The 23,672-nt window shown below is 33.2% G+C and overlaps 1 protein-coding gene across 1 annotated transcript; it reads right to left on the reverse strand.

Annotated features, from left to right (window-relative positions):
* Positions 1-548: 548 nt before the first annotated feature.
* Positions 549-22,090, reverse strand: LOC120341966 (clathrin heavy chain 1). Its single transcript, XM_039410586.2, has 33 exons — positions 21,937-22,090; positions 21,532-21,739; positions 21,278-21,427; positions 21,122-21,191; positions 20,688-20,847; positions 19,993-20,157; positions 18,237-18,410; positions 17,602-17,799; positions 16,119-16,223; positions 14,819-15,007; positions 14,473-14,655; positions 13,725-13,862; positions 12,768-12,989; positions 12,518-12,641; positions 11,916-12,061; positions 11,319-11,462; positions 11,028-11,170; positions 10,071-10,305; positions 9,462-9,584; positions 9,165-9,310; positions 8,388-8,571; positions 7,314-7,506; positions 6,864-7,021; positions 6,263-6,427; positions 5,993-6,100; positions 5,168-5,335; positions 4,703-4,852; positions 4,143-4,334; positions 3,582-3,689; positions 3,207-3,320; positions 2,696-2,917; positions 2,181-2,256; positions 549-1,894 (listed from the first exon to the last, which is right to left on the reverse strand). Exons 1-33 carry the CDS (start codon positions 21,976-21,978, stop codon positions 1,707-1,709), a joined length of 5,091 nt encoding a protein of 1,696 aa, XP_039266520.2. The 5' UTR covers positions 21,979-22,090; the 3' UTR covers positions 549-1,706.
* Between the last annotated feature and the right edge of the window lie 1,582 nt (positions 22,091-23,672).

Raw genomic sequence — 23,672 nt, forward strand, 5'->3', positions numbered from 1 at the left:
AAGCGACACTATTATTGTCAGATGTGCAAAATAGACGGTCAAAATAGAACCAAAGCGAACGTCTCTAGACGTTCAAAACAAGAGGAAAAATTTGTTCCTAAAATAGCTCAAGGAATACCTGCGGCACGGCTTGCCAAACACATACCACCTATGTTGACGAGCAGCACAAACGAAAGCGCGGACAGACTAAGTCCGTGACCTAACACTCGGATTCGTCGATTCCCTGTCTCATACCCGACCAGTTACCGCTACATTTTCTACCTTGTAATTCTTTTGGAGCACTCAACAGAAAGAGCCCAGCAAATAGCAGCATCAAACGAAACGCAGGCATTCATTACTCCTTCAATACTGGGACATTTCATTACTCCTTCAATACTGGGAAATTCAATCATCAAAAAGGTGAAACGAAATCTTCCCACTCCCAACGAAATCTATTCGTCATTGTAGTACGATAATAATTTATTTCATTTTTGTCAATGTTGCAGAATCTAAAGCAACAACCAGATTTCGTTATTATTATTTACAGGCAACAGCAATGACATAAGCAATCTACATACAATATTATATTTATTGTTAGGAATATATAGTTTTCAATCAAATTTATATCACACCCATTCCGGATGGAAAGATATCACTTGACTGGCCTCACACCAAACATTGTAATATGATCAAGAATAATCAACAAGTGTCAACGCATTATCTCGCAGGAGAAGTAGAACAACTATTTTTAAACATTTTGAAAAATTTGGGACAATACAAGAAATTTGCAAACGTACAATGGAAATAACACAGCAAATATTCAATTAAAATTCTTCAGGCGACAGCCAGTATCCAAAGTCAAATAATCAAATCCTGTCCCACAAACACGACATAACAGCAAAAATTTGAAATCGACATTGAAATTAATGAATTATTTTCTATATTCCAAGCTATAGTCAATCAATATATTTATTACTAGTCATTGACATGTTTTTACATATTTATGAAATCTTCCATTCTATATATTCTACATAGTTACACCAATCACATACATTTCCTAAATAATGTTAACATCAACAGCATATAGTGTAATAACAATGTGATTGCAAATAGAAATCTGTACAATTGGGTGAAAATTACTTCTGACAATTTACTATGATAAATACACACTACAAGACTCTAAAATTGGAACACATATCGTGGAGCTGCGACCGATGTGGTCTTCATTTTATGACTATGCAAATGCGATTATGTTTTATATATACAAAATCAATGGTAAATTAAAACGAACAGAGTGTACTGTACAAGATGAAGCATTTTGAAACTTCGTGATTTTATTTTGTTTATCTTATTTATGTCAAGGTTTAATGATGAGAAATTGTAGCACCTGGACCATGTTTTGAACAAACGACATATTGGGAAAATGCTGCAGCGCACATTAAAACGTCAAATAGATAGGGTATTAGTCACCACATAACTAATCAATACAAGATTATTACAATACATGACAAATATTTTAATTATTGAGAATGATTGAACAGCTGGGAATAAAAGCTTGTTTGGTCTGCAGTGGTTTCTGCACACATGAAAGAAACATTTTAAAAATTAATATATTAATTGTACATTATCCTTCATTCTGAAATTTTACAACCAGGTGTAGCAAGTGCCATTGTGGCAACATTTTTGATTGAATCAGCATTTATCGCTGCATGAGCATTCTTCTCTTCTTACATTCCATAGCCATAACCAGGATTTCCACCCATCATCTGTGGTGGCATACCTCCCATTTGTGGCTGCATGCCGGGTGCTGCCATTCCAGGCATACCTGGCGCAGCCATGCCTGGCATTCCGGGTGCAGCACCTCCGTAACCATAAGTTGCTGCTGGGGCTGCCGCAATCATGAGCTGCGGTTGATCTGAAGAGTAATATAATAGTTTATGACAATTTTAAATGCGCGCAAGACAAGATGATGAAAAAATATTAAGGACTGATTGCGCCATTTATACCAGAAAAACCTGGACAATTTCTAACTTACAAAACCATAAAAAAGTATAATTTACAAATTTAAAAGATTGATTCTGGTAGTTAGTTAGTTTCAATAAAGAGTGTGAGTGATGTTAAATATAATCAATATGTAAAACACAAATTAAAATAAAATCAGAAATATACATATTTGAAAAACTGAATGAAAGTTATCCTACCATAAACTATCGGTTTATTTTCAGATGATTCTTCTTCTTCTTTTCTCACACTTTCTGATGTTTCCAGTTTGGAAATCTGAGAAAAAACGTGGACAAGATTCAAATTAAACATGTTGAATTTAGTTATGTACGATTTATTAAGATAGAAAGTATTTGACAAACACCGAAGTGAATTCTTACATCTAGAACATGGATTAGTGTTTGAAATAAGTAAGCAATTTTAATATGCTCTTAATATATATTATTTGGTTTCATCATAGGCATGACAAGTAGAAAATCTGCCATTCGTAAGACTGAAAAAAATGCTTAGTGCATAAAAGAGTTTCTCCAAGAACTTCAGTCATGAGAAATTCACAAGTTGTGTAGCGTTTCAAAAAATTTTTGCCATCTGGGCTCAACAAGCAGAACTGTAATCAACGAAAAAAAATTTATTTCAAGAAATCAAAATAATCCAATTTCTCCAAATCTATTTGAAGAGTACAAGCAATACAACAGTAATATATCTATCTACTCACTCTTGTGGTCATTTCTCTCATGACATTGATCATGTATGGCATCGCATAATCTGTGATTCCATGGCGCCAAGCTTGTTCCAGAACAACATCGGGGCGAAGAAGATCATAGCATGAATATAAGCAAGCAGAAAAACATTCGTAACGTTCGTTCTCCAAAAACCAAGCAAGTAATTCTTCTGCCAGTTCTGTATCTCTTGATTCTCCAGCATAAATCATGGCATCCTATAACAATTTTAATATCAAAATATATATACTGAGTTTTGAATAAATATGAACCATGAATGTTAAAAATGAATCGAATACTCAAATTCTGGATTTATTCTTGACATTTCAGAAATAGAAAATCAATCGAACCAAAGTTCAATTTAATAACTATACATTAAAAAATCCAATTTCAATGAATACACGCTTCTTATAAATTTCTCAGTTAAACACGACTTAATTTAGAAAATATCCAAAATTGCATATTCGAAAATATTTTTTTAGATCATTTGTTTATGAAGAATCATACCTTATACAGAAGATCCTTCTTGCAGAGTTCAACAGATTGACGCCACCTGTTGTTACCTTTGTATAGGTAAGCTGCAATGCGACGGAATTCAATGAGCTCATGCTTTTCAAGACGCTGAAATAATAATAAAAAATGAATAGTGCTATATTTTAAAAAAGCATGCTTTGCTAGACTAATTGTTGTTGAAAGAATAAGGCTAATAATAATAGTATTTTATGATTTGGTTTTTGCGGGACTAACTACTTATCCATATAATGCAAGAATGCTGTAGCGAGAATAACGATGAATATTCTGATTAATTCAAGAGTCCTGCTGCACACCAACACAAATATGTTTCTGTAACGTTTCGTCTGACCAAGGTCAAAAATATGTTACCAGTGCAAGAGCGATGTTGTCGAAATTATCATAAGCATCAATAGATGTTTGCACTCCTGCATAATCTTCTTCTTCTATCAATAGATCATTGAGAGCTTCATTGATGGACTGAAAATTTTATAAACTTGTTACAAAAAACATCAAGACTATATATGCTGAGTGTTTGTTCCGTTTCACTCACTGCCTGTGAAAATCATTGCTTGTGGCGTTGTGTGATAATAAGGACAATATGTAATTTATTTCACTCAATATACCACTCTCCGATTTTTTTAAGTCGCCCGTATTTAAAAAACTAAGCCAAGAACAAATTTTGTTATTTTACTTCGTATATATACACATGAATCTGAAAGAACGTATATACGCATTTCTCAATATCCTATCTTGAAATCAGCAATATCCAAAAAAATTTATTACAAGTCGATGTGAAAATGAAAACTTTATTTTGTCAACTGTTCTTTTTCTTAAATTCATTCCAAACTTGAAATTTAGGTGAACCACTTTTTAAAGATTTCTATACACAAAATTTAGAAAATATATTTACTTTAGTGAACTGAATTATACCTTATTGTTGTGATTCTGGACAGATCTCAGGTACGGTTTGACCAGTGGAAGTCTGTCAACTTTGCGGAAGAATGCTACTGCCCTGGTATGGTCCATGCGTGGAGCCAGAACGTTGAGCAAATCATTGATGACCAGTGGTTTCATGTCAAGATAGAACTGAAGAGCTTTGTAATAAAGTTCAATGTTCGCCACCTAGACAGAAAAAAATTGTTAAATAGTTGCAACAGTAATATGGTACAATGGTTCTTAGGCAATTTGATTCATGTTCATATAATCTTGTATGTGACTGAATAAAACCGGAGAACTCCAGTTTGGAGTTCATTTCTAAATAGTCCAGTATTCTAGAATTCAGCCCTAAAAATATTTTGATTTTCAATAATCAGAACCATCTTATATTTCAGGAAAACCATGACCTATTCCAAATTTCATTCAAAATTGAGACATAAAACTGAATTTTTGAGAAAAGTGACCATTCTGATGAAAGGAATTATTAAAATAATATATATTTAAAAAAAATTAAATTATTGGAACTGAAACTATCTACACCCTAGTTTACACACTTTAGTGATGATATCTTTGAATTGAGATTCTTTCCATGCATCAGTTGGATGAGCCATCATAGTTACGATAGCATTGTCATATTCCTCATATTTGTCATAAAGGAATACAAGTTCTGCCCAAAGATGAGCTTGTTCAGCAGCACGAAGAACCTAAAAATGTTTGGTCAAGCATTATCTCAGCATATCACTCAAAAATCTAGGATGAAAGACAAATTTCACCAAAACCCCTATGAATATTATGTTTTGAAGATAGCTTTGAAATTGCTGTTAAACTATATTTGATTGGACTGCTATCTACCTTCCAAAGGAATGTCTGTGAGTAACCTTACGCACAGGTAAATTTTTGTTGTCGCAGTAGCCATTTATGCAATCAGAAATCACAGTGTATATATTTAAACCCCTAAATTGATTAGAAAGAAAACAAATGCAAAAAAATATTCAATGAATGTATTACTGTAAACCTACTTTTGGAATGTTGACTCTGGACCAGAATAATTCAAGATGTTCTCTCATTTTCTGTGGTTTGTATTTTGAATACAAGATAGCAAGTTCGGTAAACATTCCCATATGAGCTCTCTCCAATCCAAGAGCCGCTTCAAGCATAGCGATCAATTCCTCAAAATATCCACGATCCTATGCAGAAGAAAAAAACAAGTGTTACTAAACTGTGAGGCAAATAATATATAATCTATTCAAGTAATTTAATTCTCGTTCAATTCAAATTCCCGTCAGTGTTTCGGTTATACCAGTTCATCGGGATCTAATTGATGTATCTTGCACAATGTTTAAATGTTTTTATCAATTTCAATCATACCAATAGTGTATTGTTTTGATGTATTATTGTCACAAATATCAAATATAAATTTGAATGAATTGTTTAAACATCGTGCAAGCTAAAAAACAGCTCCCTCGCTGCGCCGTACTTTTCATCATTCGGGAATGTTTTTATTTCTACTAGTTTACAAAGTGAAAGAAGCTACAGAATATTTTTGCTTGATATATTCTGTTATCAAGTAAGAAACACTCCAATCTAACAGCAGTACCAACTTGAGGATTACCAACACACAACCTGATGGTATCTTGAATAATATTGGCAAGATACCCACGGTTTTGGTAACTTTGGAAAGATGTCAAAAAAATACCAATTGCACTTTAAATCTTACTTCATTTGATCGCAATTTGTTTCAAGCTTGATATTGATATCCCATATCATCAAATACAGATCAGTTGGTCATGAAAATGCATTCACTTTACTATGAATGATGAAGAAATGAAAAAATAATGATTTACCTGATAATAGTTGATGAGTTCTTCCAGCTCATCAGCATGAACAACAATATGAAGTCCACATGCTTGAGCAAGTCTGAATTCCTCTCCATCCACACATGCAAAGCATACCTACAACAAAATATATTTCTTACCCTTGAAAACTAAACATACATTTGCAACTATTGAAAGTAAATTATTCTTAGGATTTCAACATTCGCTCTTTTGCCTCGAATTATGCTCATATTATATTAAATCCTGAATACAAAATTAGCGTTTTCAAGTCATACATACCTCCTTCCAGGTTCTGGTCGAGTTTGCCTTTCTAGCTCCATCCACAGCAGCTTGATATTCTCCCAGATTTACAAGAGTACTTGCCAGACGAGCAAAGTTGGAAATGTTGTTGAAAAGCAGTTTTGCAGCCTCAAACATTTTTTGATCGAAACATCTGTCTCCAACCTCAAATTTTGAGAAAAAGAACAATTATATAAGATAAAGCAGAATTTTTATGGCACAGAGCTCAATATGGATTCGGATGTATGTCAGGATAATTTTCTCCTTAGCTAGATACTAAATGAATATGATCCAAAGCTACATAATTCAAACAAAATTTGTCTTTACAAATGTACTGTTTTGTTAAGAAATTGCATCAAAAAATGAACTGTGAAAATATTCAAAATAGTCTTTGACATAACTTCATTGACATTACATATTAAAGATACCAACCCTGGTCAGTCCTGTGACCAGAAGCCATAACTAATACCTGGACACCCAGCACCAAATTTGACAAACACAGGTCATTCCAAGCCGTTTGTCATTTGAGAGACTGCTTATATAAAACCCATATGCTTAGAATTACTAGAAAATGCTATTTTACTTTTAAAATTCACCATACCTGTTGAATGTTAGCATTGTTTGGTCCACTGATGAATTCTTCCAAGTCAGCAAGTCTGTTGGTTTTAGCATATGCAAACACAAGTTCAGTCTCAACATAGGATTCACGAGACTTCTTGCGAGCCATTTGCAAATATCGAACAAGATCTTCCCAATTGCCTGTGTATATAAGTAATATCAGAGTGGTTCTGACTATTGGGATTAATATGGCTTACAATCACCTTCTTCTCGATGAATAATCTCATTAAATGATTGTCACATGATTCTGTAGGCTTACTGAGCTTCTTTGATAACTCATAGTTGAAAGACCAATACATTGCCCTTGTTTATTCAAAACTATACAACTCCTTCTAAACAAATTCTGAACTACTATTTTCAAATCTAAAATACCACTTATTATAATAAGTATATAAACTGGAGTACAGTAATTTGTCATTGTTTCGACTCTCACCAGATCCACCAGCAGCTTCAACAACCTCCATATACATGCTCGGGTCATCAGCCTTGATGTAAGAGTCGATAGCTTCTTTCACCATTCCTGCGTTCAACTGAGCTTGAGCGAGTTGTGACCAGACAGTCGGTTCGTTGCAACGCTCCGCAAACTCGTATGCACGATCCAAATTGTTGACATGCTCTATCAAAACCTAGGTATGTGTGTTTAATAAAATTAGGCATCGCCAAGTTTAATCCACAAATGGCCCAAATATTAAATACAATCGTGGCAAAATTTGGCAGCAACTGACTGAGTGACGATATAAAATCCAATTTATTAATTGAACCAGCGGTTCCCAAGGGGGCCAAGTGAAGCTCTGAAAATTAACAGAATTGTGTTCAACATAACAAATATATGATCGAATCTTTTAAAAGGTTGAATTTATTATGAATGTTTTATTTTTTCTTATTTTGAATGCTGTGTATATGAATTAATAATTCCATTTTACGTTTCTTTATTCTTTAGGCCTACATGTCTTCAAACTTTAAATGACATAAAGTACAAATTAATGATAACAAAATCAAGTTTTATTTAAACACAATTTTTTTTTTATATGTAAGTGCGGCGTGATTTTTTTTTCTGATAATTTGGCACCGCACGAACAAAAAGTTTGGGAACCATTGCGTTAAACCAATGTCTGTAATATGGGTCATAAATTGAATTTCTTGGGCAACAAAAAAATCATTAAAAAGTCCACTGTCCACTGATTTAACAAGTGGAACGATAGCGGTGGCTGTTTCAGGATCCCTCGAATGGGAATTTCTAATTTCGAACAATGCGACGTAACAAAAGAAATTAAGCGAACGTCCTCGCAAGGTTGGCACACTTTCTAAATTACAATTGAAATTAGAAAAAACTATTCAAATAAAACGCAAAGGGAATATTCAAAATATTCAATATTCAAAGGGAAACGACATCCTTGCATGTAGTCTCAGTTGATAAAAAAAAGCAATAAAGTACAGGTAAGTGGAAAGGCTTATTGCTACCATATTTTATCCTTATAGCAACTTCCAAGTTTCAGAAAGAACTTACAGAAATAGCTGAAGTGTTGACATCAAATTTCTTGAAGATGGCAAAGGCTTCTTCGAAAAGCTCATTTTGAATTGCAATATTTGCTATATCTGGAGCATCATAATTATCCAATCTATTGATGTATTCCATCACTCTGGTCTTGTCTGCTTTGATTGCAGTGAGAATCAGCAGATTTTGGAGGTTTCTGTATACGAACATACAGTAAGGTAATAACAAAACAAATATGTTTAGTTGATATTGAGGAAAGTACCAATCCCAAAAAATTTGGAAATGTGAGGTGATTGAGGGTTCTGTATTGTAAAACACAAGCTTGACTAAATCACCATTGTATCTCTGAAATACTACTCAATGCATATCCCCTTTTTCACTTTGATCCAAACAAAATCTCGTCAGTGTTTCGGTTAAAACAGCTCATCGGAATCTGAATCATCCATTTTACAGAATGTTGGATTTTTAGACATCAAATTTTAAAGACCAAATTTTTCTATCAATTTAATTAATTTCAATTGCTTAAATTTTGTTCACAACAAACTGCAAAATGGAAGGAAAAGCTTCCTCGCTGCGCCGTACTTATCATCATCCGGGAATCGGCAGACAAAAGTTTTTGAATGTGACAATATAAAAGAGACCTAAAATTTACAGTAGTTAGTAATATAACAATAATGATATAACATAATTCGGATGCAATAAATAATGCTTCTATTACATGCAAGCTGTGCATAGTTATCAAAAAATAGCAATCACCTATGTGCATAGTTATCAAAAAATAGCAATCACCTATGGTCAGAGAACATAGAATTGTCCAGAACAATCTTCTCGAGTAGTTCGATCAATTCATTAGGTAGATCAGCAGACATGAATGCCTTCACAGTCACAGAGACTTCATCAGGATCCTGGGCTTCAGTGAGAGCAGTTTGCACAACCTTAACAAGAAAATTTAAAGCTGATAGCTGGAAAAACACTGTATTTCAAATCATGGGAGAATAGGTAATATGGGAAATACCAACGGAAAATGCAAAACTGCTGCAAATCTGACAGTATGAAAGGTGACAACAAATCAAACTCAAAACAAACCTGGTCAATAAGTTGTCTCCTGTAAACATTTGTATCTTCCAATACTTTGACCCAGAGGTCAGTATCCTTACGACGTACCAGGTATCTTGCTTCTGATTTGAACAAAGAATTTTCATTGCACACCTACAAGTAGAAAAGGAGAGGCATATTATTACAATCACTGTCGCTAACAGCAGGGCTGGGGAACTGGTTCGAAATCATGATGGCTCCAGTTGCAGATCTTAAGTCACAGTACATTCACACTGGGGCACCCAGCCTTGGTTTACAGAACAACATTAAAAACATTCAGATTGTAAATATGGTCACATAGTAGATTGTATGTATGGTGATGCAAGTATAGTAGTTTGAAATATATGGTTGAAATCCTTACCACAAACACATTGTCACGGTTACCTAAAATTATATCTAAATTATCATTCAAAATTACTGCTTTCTAAAGATTCACATATGATTATGCTCAACGCAGTAGTTTCATCTGTACAATTCTTCCTCTCAGATTGACCTCTCGTCATTTGTTATGACGAAACAAGTGAAAATTGGTGCAACTTGTTCATTATATTAAATGGAATAACCAATGTCAAACATGAAGACACATAAAAGTTAACTCACATTGATAAGCTCTTCATCACACAGTCCACGTTCATATGCAACACATGCCAAATGAGGGTCACGTTTTTCGCAGTATTTTCCAACAACACGGCTATCATAGAATGGATTCTCTTTCAGGAATCGTTCTGGGTTATTATTGGCGTCAATATAGATTTTAGCAAGAGCATTGTGAGTAGCTGGTTCTTCAGTACCTTCATGAACACGAGATTCAAGCCAAGGTAGAAGCAATTTCAGTCTATAAAAGGAAAAATTGAATTAGGATTAAATAATCTTTCAAAAAAAAAAAATTACAGTGATAATGATAACCGATGATCAGACCTAATATGGGCTACTTTGATTTACTGAAATCTTGGAGGATTCTGGATTGTTAAACACAAATCATGATTGTATTAGTAGCTCTGAAATACTACTCAATGCATGTCCCACTTCGATTCAAACAACATCCCGTCAGTGTTTCGGTTAAAACAGCTCATCGGAATCTAAATCATCCATTTTACAGAATGTTGGATCTTTATAAATCAAATTTTTTAGTGACCAAATTTTTCAATCCATTTAAATAATTTCAATTGATTATATTTTGTTCACAACAAACTGCAAAATGGAAGGAAAAGCTTCCTCGCTGCGCCGTACTTATCATCATCCAGGAATCAGCAGACAAAAGTTTTTGAGACTTAAAATTTACAGTAGTTAGTAATATAACAATAACTCTGATTTTACGCAGAAAATGCAGCTTAAATAAAAAATCATTTTTATTCGGACAATGGTAATATAGAATACACTCGTTTTATTCAGCCTTAACTTTCATAATATTATATAAATAGTATGGATGCCAATATACTTGTAGCTGAATTGGAAATGTGTAGACATAATCATGGACATAATAAAAGAAGTTCTAATTTCGCTTGATACGAATATAACAAATTATCAAACAAGTTTTGAAAAAGTTTATTAATTTACCTGTTACGTTTTTCAACTTCAGCCACCAGTTCATCAGTAGAGAATTGACCTCTGACAACCATTATCAAACTTTTGATCACATCTTCAGCACAATCAACATCCAAAAGTCCTCCAATAACAACTGGAAGACGAGATGGGTTCACCTATAAGAAGAATTTTGAACATTGAGGTTTAGACATTCAAAACAAGTAATGTTGGATAGAAAATAAATAAAATCCTAATTCTTATTATCACGAACTTCATTAACCAACTGATGATATTCATACTCTATTACATGTGTTTGGTACAAACCTTCTGCACATAAATCTCGATGTATTTCTGCAAATCGTTCCGGTACAAGTACAGAACAAGATCATGAACGAAATCGAATCTATCGCACACAATGATCAGAGGAAGTTGATCAGTCAGTTTTGCTTCTTTCAGGAAATTTTTCACCTAAAATATAAAGTATTTCTATTATGTTTTATCAATATATATTTTACATCAGATAGAGATATATAGTCTAAAAGTGAAAATGATCGAGTAAATGTAACAAAATAAATGGATTATAGAATATAGGAAGCAACAAAAATGTGTTACACAATTTGACAACATTGATGATATAAGAATTTAACATTGAGAGTTTACATGACCATGCTCCATTCCCATCAGTGTTTCGGTTATACCAGTTCATCAAAATCTAAACCGACCATCTTGCATAAGATTTAGAATAATTATATTATCAAAATAAACCCGAAATATAAATCATTATGCAAGCTAGTCAGAAAAGCTTCCTTACTGCGCCGTACTTGTCATCATCTGGGAATAAGTATATTTGCTTTGCATCCTCACATATGAATAACGGATGCAAAATACAAAAACTGAGTTCAAACTACGGTGTTATCTTACTTTGTCAGGATCATAGCAGTTGCTTTCTCTGCAAATTCTTTCAACTTCCTTAATTTGACCAGTCTTGCAAGCTGCCTGAATATATTTGAAATGAACTTCAGCTTCCTGACTGAAGTTGACAATTGATCCAAGAAAATAGAAGAGACCTGAATAAATAACAGAAAATTAGAGTAATCTTTTGCATAAAGCATGGTGTATCTCCAATTAATCCTATTTTGAAATTAGTTATGGAATGCTTATGTCGTTGTCATGAATCAAGTGGCAATCCTCAATATAACAACTTGGAATATTCAGCAATCTAGAAGATTTCCAGCAATTAAAAAAGTAGTTGCTGATCTACGAATATCAGAAAACTTGAGAATTAAGATAAGCTGTTTCTAAGAACACAGATAATAGAAATTTTCAATTTTTAAAGCGAAACCTTGATGTTAAATCGTTTCTCGTAAACAATTTGCTATTTTAATTAAAAGCATATCCATTCTCATATATTTCTGCATGTATCATTAATTTACATTTAAATAACCACTACTAATATACTTAAAACCATCAGCATAATAACAAGGAAATCCAAATAATTCTGTAAAACTAAGCTATGAGAATACCTTCAAAACTCTTGAAGCTTTCAAACAAATCAATCAATGATTGAGTAGAAAGTTGTTCATGATATTTTGTAGCAACTTGAACGCAGAGCTGGAGATTCTGTCTGATGTTGGCAGTCAACATTGCCTATACGGTAAATTGATTAGAATCATTACGAGCTGTGCAAATTGTTAATACGAGATGACATGATATATCTATCTCTATTTGCTAATAATGTAAAGGGACTAAAACCTAGATAGTCATTTTATATACCTTGAGGCATTCCAAAGAGTCTTCCACACTCAAACTTCCAAAGTAGTTGACAAGCCACTCAGGGTTGAGCAGATGAGTGTGAATGATGGCACGTTTGATATCATACAAATCAGTGTAATGTTCCAGAGCACGTTGCAACAGTCCCGCCTTCTCACACATACCAGCAATGTGAGCACGATCGTAGTGCGTGAACATTTGGTTGCCAAGAATGGCGTCAGCAACCTGAATTAACAATTAGTGTGAAGAAATTAGAGTTGGGCACAGAAAAATTGAGTACGAAAATGCTTTCATGGAAAATAGAAGCATTAGTTTTAAAAGTATCAATTTGATATTTGTAAAGTTTCCTGTCTTCAACCCAAACTGAAATGCACGTTTCTAGCTAGATAAAAGAAAACCTACAAAGTGAAAATGAGTGAGTAAATGTAACAAAATAAATAGAATATAGAACATAGAAAGCGAAAAAATGGCTCTAGAAGCCCTTTGTGTTACACAAATTGACAACAATGGTGATATAGGAATTTGACTTTTGAAGTTTACATGACCATGTTTCATTCCCATCAGTGTTTCGGTTATACCAGTTCATCGAAATCTAAACCCACCATCTTGCACAAAATTTAGAATAATTATAATATAATTATATTATCAAAATAAACCCCAAATATGAATCTTCATGCAAGCCAGTCGGAAAAGCTTCCTTACTGCGCCGTACTTGTCATCATCTGGGAATGAGTATATTTGATTTGCATCAAATTAGAGTTGGGCACAGAAAAATTAAGTATGAATTTGCTTTCATGGAAAATAGAAGCATTAGTTTTGAAAATATCAGTTTGATAGTTGAAAAAGTTTCCTGTCTTTGTCTCAAACTGAACTGATTGTTTCTAGCTAAATTAAAAGCAGTAGTATATAATTGTATACCACATACTACATTCAGAAATAGATAAAGACATGGTTAAATACCTGAGGAGCATGCATGAGATTCATTTCCAATAGTCTAGTTTGCAAGGGACCTTCTGCAGGTCTGTTGTTTTTCAAAGCATCCAACAAGAAAGCAGTACATTGTTGCACCAAATTGGATTCCATGAAAACATCGACGATCTGTACACAATGAAATAAACATTCAGTGGAATACCAAAAAGAAATTGAGGCTAGAGATTAATTCAAAGTATATATAAATATATACCTTGTATATTAATACGAAAAATATTATAATTATTACATGTAAAAAGAATACTGGCCGCGGGAATTTTTTTTGTTCAATTCATTTTTATTAAAATCATTGTTATCAGTAAACTGGGTATTTTTCACAGTGAATCTGTTTTTCACAGTGGTAAGCTGTGCTATAAATTTGGTTTTCTGCAGAAGCGCCTTATCTATTTTCTGTGATTTTGCGCTGACGGATCAACTATCATGCATTATTTTTGTCTTAGAAGGTTTGTATTTGGCATGTCTTAACATTAGAGAAATATGAGTGTGCAGCAGCCAGCAAAACTAAGGAATATTTTGTGTCAAGTTTCACAAAACGAAATCCATTTAGGTTGTCAAAATCTCAATAAATTTCAAGAGAGAATTCTGCACTTCAAACTAATCCAATATGTAGATTCAAAGGGACTTCCTTCCATTGTTTACAAGGATTCCACATCAAAATTAAAGCAACTGATGTTCAACTTCAAAATTACTGTTATTCTTTTCTTAATTTTAACATCACCTGCGACACATCAGCAAGTGGTTCATCATCAGCCACCAACATCATGGCAAATTGTTTTCCGGTTTCTGGATTGACTCTCATCACATTACGAAGCAGAAAAACGTAGTCTGGTGTATAACCAACTTTCTTCGCATACAACACAATCTTCTGAAACTGCCCGGTCTCAGCAAAGCACATGATGACCTGGATAAAACATAATTTCAGTTATGACGTCAAAGTGAAGGAGACTCTTGACTACTGTAAATCCTGGCGCCTGCCACATTGTTGAATGGAATTTTGCTAGAGTTGTAAATGGAAATACAACCAATTCTAATACAATTGTTATTATGGCATAATAAACACTAACCTTATTAGGAATATTAGCTCTCAGATAGATGGACAAAGCGAGAGTAGAGTCAAGTGGTTTGACGATATCTCCTAATTCTTCTGAACATTCCAACTTTTCCTCTTTCAGCCATTTCTCAATAAGTTGTTTTCTACCTTGCTGAAGCACAGGGCGACACAATTCCAAGGATTCAACTTTGTTCAATTTGTCCTGTTACAAATAAAATGAAAGGTTAATAACTTATACTGTGTGATCTTTAATATGAAAAACCTGAAACTCAGTTGTACGGGTTTACAAGCATACCACAGTCATGGCCTCTAGATTCTCTCGGTGAATTTACACCTGAATTGTTACATTTATTATATATTAAGCATCAGTTTTCTTATGCATATATGTATATTCAAATGGATATAATGATTCAGGTGTGAATAAAGTATATAACAAGTTGCAGATTCACTGTAATTTCCCATTATTCAAGATATTAAAGCATACAATAGCTCCAAATTTTTGTATTTTAGATAGCATTTGAATATTGTAGTATTTTAATGTATTGAAACACATATTGACACAATACAGAACAAAATATCCTCTGAGTGCGATGAAATATAGAATTTAAATGGGGCAATGCACAGAATATGTATCTCAACTCAACCCTTAAGTTTAAATAACTCTTATATGCAATTTCCATCAATACTATTAATAAACATGAGTATAATAAACAGAAATATTGGACCCAACTACAGCATCACACTGAAGTAATACCAAGGTAAGTAAATCAACATTTTTAACATATTCAATGAACTGAAAAATTCAAAGAGAATGTTCTGTCTACATTCATTGTATGTAATTGAGCAAAGGAATTCATGCTTATCTTGTAGGGTTAAATATAACACAATAGTGGGCAGGTACATGAATGTCTTATATAAAGTTATAATCAAATAAATTTAAGCTGAAAACACAGAGTTTTTATAAAATTGGCCTACTTTTCCAATATAACCATCTAGTTTTTAGCATAGCATACAATAGTTATACCAACACAGTCAATTTGGGAATATTGAATATAAAAGAATGATGATGATTCCTTAGAAAGAATTTGCCACAGAATGCATGATGATTTGTGGCAAGGAAAGTGATAATGTTTTTATTACAAATGGTGATGGAAGATTTGGGTTATTTACCGTCATTTTTATATCTTATTTCGTCTGATGAAATTGGATTATGGTCTAATGAAAGCTTACAAATACACTTGCTATTTTGGGCAAAAAGATTATGATATTCTTGAGGAATATTAAATCAAAATATTAAAAAATGGAAAACAAACCTGATCAAGGAGTATTCCAAAATACTGCAGCAAAGGAGATGTTTGTCCTGGCTGAGCTGGTACTGATTGAAAGCGCTGAATTGTTTGAGGCGTTCTCAAAATACCCTGAAACATTGAAAAGTTATTAATCCGGATACATTGAATACTAATACTGATATTATGAGAAGTCTCCTACGAATAAACCTAGTACCTAACCATAGAATTATGAAAGAAAAGGGGGAAAGTGCTAACAAAATTTACGTATTATTAAAGGCTATAAAATTAGTTTGAATATACTGTAATTCGAAACTGAAGCTATTCTGATTATTGAAATAAAAGTGCAGTTTTAACTTTATAATTGTGAATTGTGTCGAAATTTTTCAAGAACAATATTGGTACGGACAACCCAAATAATCATCATCAAGGATAACGGAGTACCAAAAATAGTATTAGGACCACAAATAATTTTGAACAGGCCGATACTCACAAATTTTATCTATTTAAATCACCTAATAGACCATTTCAAAAAGTCAAAGGTATTGTGAATTTTTCATGCTATTTGCTCTTCGCCATGAGTCAATTGAGCAATAATATCACACTCATACTCTGTCAAACATTAACTCAAGAGTTATTTACTGTGCCGGTGATGTACTTCCTTATATGAACAAAAGATGTACGACAAACTTTCAGAATCAAAAAATATTGTCTAAAGTACAGGAATTGACCGCTTATAAGTTTTTTGAGATTTCTATATTCATGTTCAATTGCTTAGGTAATATATTTCAAATTTACTAGCAAATATAAACCTCCAAAAAATTGTTAATTTTGTGCCCTGTATCTTGTATCAGCGCACCAATGCTATTGTTTCCTCTAATAGTTTACTGAACCGGCCGGTGACAGGCACTCTACACAGTGTGATTATTATTTCAGCGATATGCCCCGTTTGTCAAACATTAAATCCTAATGCATAATAATGCAAGTAAACCTTGTACAAAAGCATACCAACATGATTACACAATCTAGAACATACAAAAAGTCGAGAAACCTAATTATGAACTGACTGAGATTGTTTTACCATATCAATAGCCCAACGTTATCAATAGTCAGGTTACAAAAATACATAATAGAAACTCAAAAAGCTGCATATAATTGCAGTTTGAATAGTGAAGAATTATAAAATTTCCATCAGCACCTTATTTCAATTTCAAATATTTTAAATTGTTTCAAGTAAAATTTCATTAAAAACGCCAAAAGCACAGACATTTCTGTAACAACGCACATTTATATGTTATGACTCCTCTTAATTACACAAACATCCCCCGCATGATTTGAACAAAAACATACAACGCAATGTTCTAGTAACCATGATGTACTAGAATATTTTTGTTTCCAACTCCATATTCTGCAGTCCTAACATATGTGATTTAACATGGTATAATTTCAACATAACCAATGATCACAAAGGATTGTATAGCTGGCCTACTACTGAATTTCAGTTTATTACCTTTGGTGCATTGGCAGCTACCTTCGCTGCTTCACTGTAATTTCCTTGAGCAAATAAAGTGTTGAATTTCCTAGAGAAAAGTTCTTCTGCTCCAGCTAAATTGTTGCGCACAGCGAATCGAAGTGCGAGATCCGGGTTTTTCAAGGTATTGGTGATGTAAGGAACCACATTCTGATCATCCACTGATACTGTTAATACCTAAGGAGGTGGAATATAAATTGATCCAAATTGATCTAATCATAAACAGTATTTATAATAAACAATTTTGTATGAAATAATTGACAAATAAAAAATTTCAGTCATTTCACACATTAACAAATACGTAATTAGACCGAATATGTTACGCATCTATATGAAGACCTACCGGTATCTATGAAAATTGAAAAATCAACTCTATCATGAAATATGAATTAAATTTCTTCCTGCGGTCCACAGAAAAAAGAGATGATTTTCAAATTATATTATTTGATTCCTATAATGCTTACTAAGGTTCTAACTTTAGGTCTTTGGGAGTTAAAATCTATCAAAGCAAATTTTATAAAGTAATTCTTCGTTGTTTCAACACAGCATTGCAACTTTTCTTGGGTCAAATGAGTGTAAATTACTTTCTCATAAACTAGCATCAATTTTATTACCTGTCCTTTTCTATTAACGCCTATGATTCCACTTGAGGCATCATGAGGAGCAGTTACGAAGATTGTGTCAGCACTTATTCGATTCATGAAAATGCAAACAGCCGTTTCAAGATCATACAGATGAATATAACCATACTTGGTGACAAGGTAGAGAACATTGTGCTTTGGAGAATGCTGTAATTCAATGCTTGGTATAAAATCAGGCACAAGAAGCTTCAAAAACTTAGTGGCAACAAAATTAAACAAACTTTTGATACATCATGTGATATGATAAAGAAGTACATCTGAGCCCTAGGAAATATTATTTCCAATCAAACTTTTAAGAGAATGATAGAAATTCTAAGATTGAAAATTCTGATTGAATAAGTTTCCACAAATTGGGTACAGATACTAAACAATTCCTTCAACCAACTGCTGGATGATAAATCATCGTAGTTATAATTTAAATATCTAGGAATAATTTAACCATTACACACTATTCTAACTATATATTTATTGTTAATAAGGTTACATTGCACTTTCAAAAACCTATAATGGAATTGTGTAAATGTATAGAAAATGAGAATAAAGGAATCAAAATAGGACTACTAACATATTTTTACAATACGGCCATATCTTGTTACGGTAGTTTCAGTAAGGAAGAATATGTTTTCTGATCTAACCGCTCCAGCTGGGGATACCCAATTAATTATTTGATGAAGTTGGAACAAAACTAAACATTCGTTGTGTTGTATGCTGCTGCAGTATGTTGCGAGGTTCGGCCTTATTTTGCTCACCTATGTTGCGAGGTTCGGTCTTATTTTGCTCACCGATGTATTTAGAGTCAAAGGGGGTCTGAATTTAAATAGCCTAGTCGTTTAATAAAATTTTGCTGTGTAGATAATTTTGAACAACTTTAATGCTGTATGTATATATATACATGAGATAAACCATGATAACAAATCATGTAACTTCAACAAATCAGACAATAATGATGATATCCCAGCATCAATGGCAAGTTATGATATGAGCCAAAAACATTGCTTTTAATTTCGTTGCCAATCTCTATTAATGTTTAAAACACGTAACTGAAATAGAAATGAGAGCTAGCTCCATTTTTAATTCAATATTAAAATTAGCACTTTTTTATCAATTAATCACTTTAGATAATAACAGGTTTTAATTATATATTACCTTATCCGTGAGAATATAATTATATATGTTAGTAAAAGTCATATAGCTCTAACACTAAGGTTTGGTAAATCAATAAATAGCTTTAGCAGCCATTCTATTGAACAGGATACAAATAGCTTCAGTTGTGAAGCAACCAGCGCATAAGATCAATATCTCATTAATTTGTGAATGAAGCAGCTGACCAGAAACCAATATTCTGCAAGTGACAAGTGCACTTGTGAGATAGATAGCAAAAAATCACTAAAAATCAATAAATGTTCTGAAGTAGTAAGAAATATTGATTAAATGAAAGTTAGTAAGTTAATAAAACATATGTTGACTTGGTGAAATTCAGTCACCTCGACAAATTTATAAATGGATGAAGCAATATTTCCAATCACTCAGTAAGATGACAAATTCACAAGATTATTAGGCTATTGATCTTTACAGTTTAAAACTTTGTACTGGCAAATTGGAATGCATTAGAAGATGAGTGAAGAATGTACTTGATGCTTAACCAACTAGCAGCCATAGCTTAGTATTATTAAACCTAAATAAACATCTTTCCAGTTGGTTACTTGAAATACTCTTAGATCATACAAACCTGCATGGCGACTGGAAAATCATTAGGAGCTTCGGGTGGGAAGAACACATCCACTGCCTTCTTTGGGAATGGTTGATTACCAGCAGGGGCACTTCCAACTTCAATAGTATGCAACTTGCCACCTTGCGGGGTTCGAATCGCAAAACAAAACAGGGTTGATGGCTCCTAACATGGAAAGAACTTTATTAACAAACGGCTAAGTCGTTTTTCAAAATGTGGTAAATAAGCTTTTAAGATAAAGAAAAAACTGATCGCATTTGAATTATTATACAGAGAGTAAACTACCTTGAATGATATTAAATATAGATCAGTTCATCTTTGATAAAGTCACAATTTTAACTTGGTGAAGATTTTCTCCTACCACTACAGCAGAAAAATTTATCAAAATCCCATAATTCATGATAATTACTACATAACAATATTTAAATAAATATCTTTCAGATTTCAGTACAAATACAAAGTATAAATAGTGCTGAAATCATTGTTAATAATAATGGAGCTGTTTATTACTATTGACTGGTCACACTGCAATTTAATCTGCTATGTTCAACCACGCATAATGATACAACAATCCATTGTGTGATACTCGGCACTGTTCAAAATACAATTATATTTGAACTATGACAAGCAAAAATATTAAAACTTTAAATAATCTTTTAAACTTGATCGACAAACTCGCTCTAGATAAGTGTTACCTTGTTTCCTTCTAGCTGATAGTCCGCAAAAGTTGCCGCATGAGCCTCGATAGGCTGACTCACTCTTCGTTCGACAGAATACAACTGAGAGGCACCAATTACCCGGTTCGCATGAGCAGAAATCCCAATCAGAAGAAGCCATTTTTGTTTAGAGTCAGTCCTAACATAACAAATTAATTATAAATTTTATTATTGTAACTACGTATCTATTGAATAATAGTTTACAAGTTTAAAAATCTTTTTTATAGAATTCGAAAACCCAAGAAAACAGTCACCAATATGGATGTTTTTGCTGAATAACATTTTTATACCTTTCAAAAAAGTCACAAATAGCCGTAAGAGAGTACACATCGGTTTTTGAATAGAGAGGTAACCAGTAATTGTAAAAAATGAATTATATTGTGGTATGAATACAGTCAGAACAGTAACTTTACCTATAATTGATGATTTGACAACTAGCAAGCGAAGCATGACGATCAAACATTTTCGTAGGTTGCGAATCACCTGTCATTCAGAAACATATATAGGCATTTATTAATAAATAATTCATAATTCAATATTGCCCATAATGAGATGCATGAAGCTTGTACCTTCCATACTCCAATGATAGACAGCGCCCTCTGTGACAAGTGCTACCATGTTGGTGGAAATCCATTTCCAGAAAACAACGTCTTCTGTCATGTTATGAGCTTTCATTTTTGACTTCATTTCAATATTGAAAATTTGGAGCATACGACCAGCTGAAAATTAAGATTGGTTTTAAGATAACAGGAACAGACTTAAAAAAAATTTACACTAAACTGAATAATAAAATTGAATATCAAGTTTTCTGATTATACTATACCTTTAAGGGCGATAACTTTGCTAGCTGGATTCATAATTGCTGAATCAGCAGATATCGGTCTACGAATCGGATTAGCAGAGTCAGCTAAATCGATGATAACAACTTGAGCTTGTTCACCAACTTTCTCTCTTACACAAATATACTTATCAGACTCCATGGTGAGAGTGGAAAAACCAATGTTAGCTGCATTGATGCCAACATTTTGGAGCTGAAAAAAATAAAAGTAGTCATTCATAAGCCTTTACTAGCTTTAAAAGGACAAAATTTTATCTCCTAAACACAATACAGCAGAGTTTACAATAATTTTGGTGGATGTTACAACACTCAAGTGAAGTTAGTGCTTACTTCCATATAGAAGCTGATAATTTAGACAATAAAATTTCAATTGTAATAACAGTTACACACCTGCAGATGCTCTTGAAATTTGATTGGCAAAAGCTGCGCCATCTTGCTCACAAGAATCCAGAATTCACAAAAACTAACCAACTAATAATATTCTGATTATCAAAAAACTTTATCAAACACCTGGATGAATTAAAAATTTTCTTTTTTATACAAATTGAATTGTGAGTGGTTTATTCATGTAATATTTTGAATCAAGTCATCTAAATTGTGAGGCTATGACTACAGTGCCATGATACCACTTGACATATTAACTCCCTTTTTAAATACAAGCATAACTGAATTCAATTTTATTCTCCAAAAACTGTGCATGACAGTACAGCACAGTTCTCCAATTTCGGGAAAATCCCCCATATTAAAAAGTCTGGGCCTTCTTATCGGCAAACCGACAACACACAATAAACGAAAAGAAGTACAATCTACAAACGTCACCATTGGATTTATCAAAGGGAAATAATTTATCTGTGGAATTTGTAGTAAAAAAAAGCTATTTTGGTTACACAACAGCCAATGCATGTCACGATAGATTTGAATTAATATGGAAACAAGCATCATGCGATGTGACCATACGAATGCCATCGTTTAAGAAGCAAATCAAGTGTTTGTTTTATTGAACCAAATGTCGGGACATCTTGGAATTGGAGAACTGTGCCCTACTGCATTAGGTTGAGCAAAGTGAAAATACAGAAATAATTGTCACACAAAATGCACAAATATTGTTATGGAAGAAGATCTGTTTGGGAATTAGTAACCCAATACAGCAATAGTTTAAAAAAGATGGACAAGATCAGGTATTCTCATTAAAAATTATATTTAAAAATAGATGAACATTGGTGCGACTATCTCGCAGACATTCCTGCATTTAGACATTAGTCTATAATCCCAACTACGCGATTTAGTACCTCAGTTAATGATAAGTGAAAAATATGAACAAGGGTACGGCGTACCTGTACTGTATACTATTGAAAAAATCATCCCATTACAGCCCCTGAACAACACGCAAGACACATTTTCTGGCACTACACCCGAGGCAAAATTCCTTCTCGAACCGGCGCTTTTGGTGACGTCACACAAGTATGGAAAAAATCCTAATCAATATGGCAGATGAAAAATGCGATTTACAGCAAGATGTTGCATTTGTATCACAAGAATAATACCGTCTTCATTCATTATGTTTCAATCAATATTTTCTGACTGCCATCATTGAGAGCACAAAAATGTAACGAAAAACGAAACCTGAAAGTAAGTAAGGTTAAGTTGGTGGCGCTGTTTGGTGAGTCATAACATTTGACATCACGGTCTCGTGACCACGGAAGTCAGAAAAATCAGCCTCAGCCGTTGAGTGTGAGTCTCCTTTTTCGTTTGTGTTTCGCATCTATTTCATTGCGTTTATTTTATGAATATAGAAGCTGGTAGATTTTCTTGGTGAATTAATCAGACGTATTTATTTTATTGTTCCTGTTACACATTTTGCTTGTTTGCATCAAATACATAACAAACATACATACAAAAACATACAAACTAAGGTACCGCCGTATGATCGGTGTATATATACCACATACCACCAAGTGGAAAGACGGGAAAGAAATGGATTTTTCCTACCTTGACACTTTGAGTCCCAGGGAGGAATGAGAGCGAGAAGAAGATAAGCACATGTCAAACTCGCGTGTGGTTTTGAAATAGCTCCTTACTCCTTCATTACCAATACCCACTCGATCACAAGTTTCGATTGAAATGAA

Source organism: Styela clava, chromosome 3, assembly GCF_964204865.1.
Source record: "Styela clava chromosome 3, kaStyClav1.hap1.2, whole genome shotgun sequence".
Lineage (NCBI taxonomy): Eukaryota > Metazoa > Chordata > Ascidiacea > Stolidobranchia > Styelidae > Styela > Styela clava.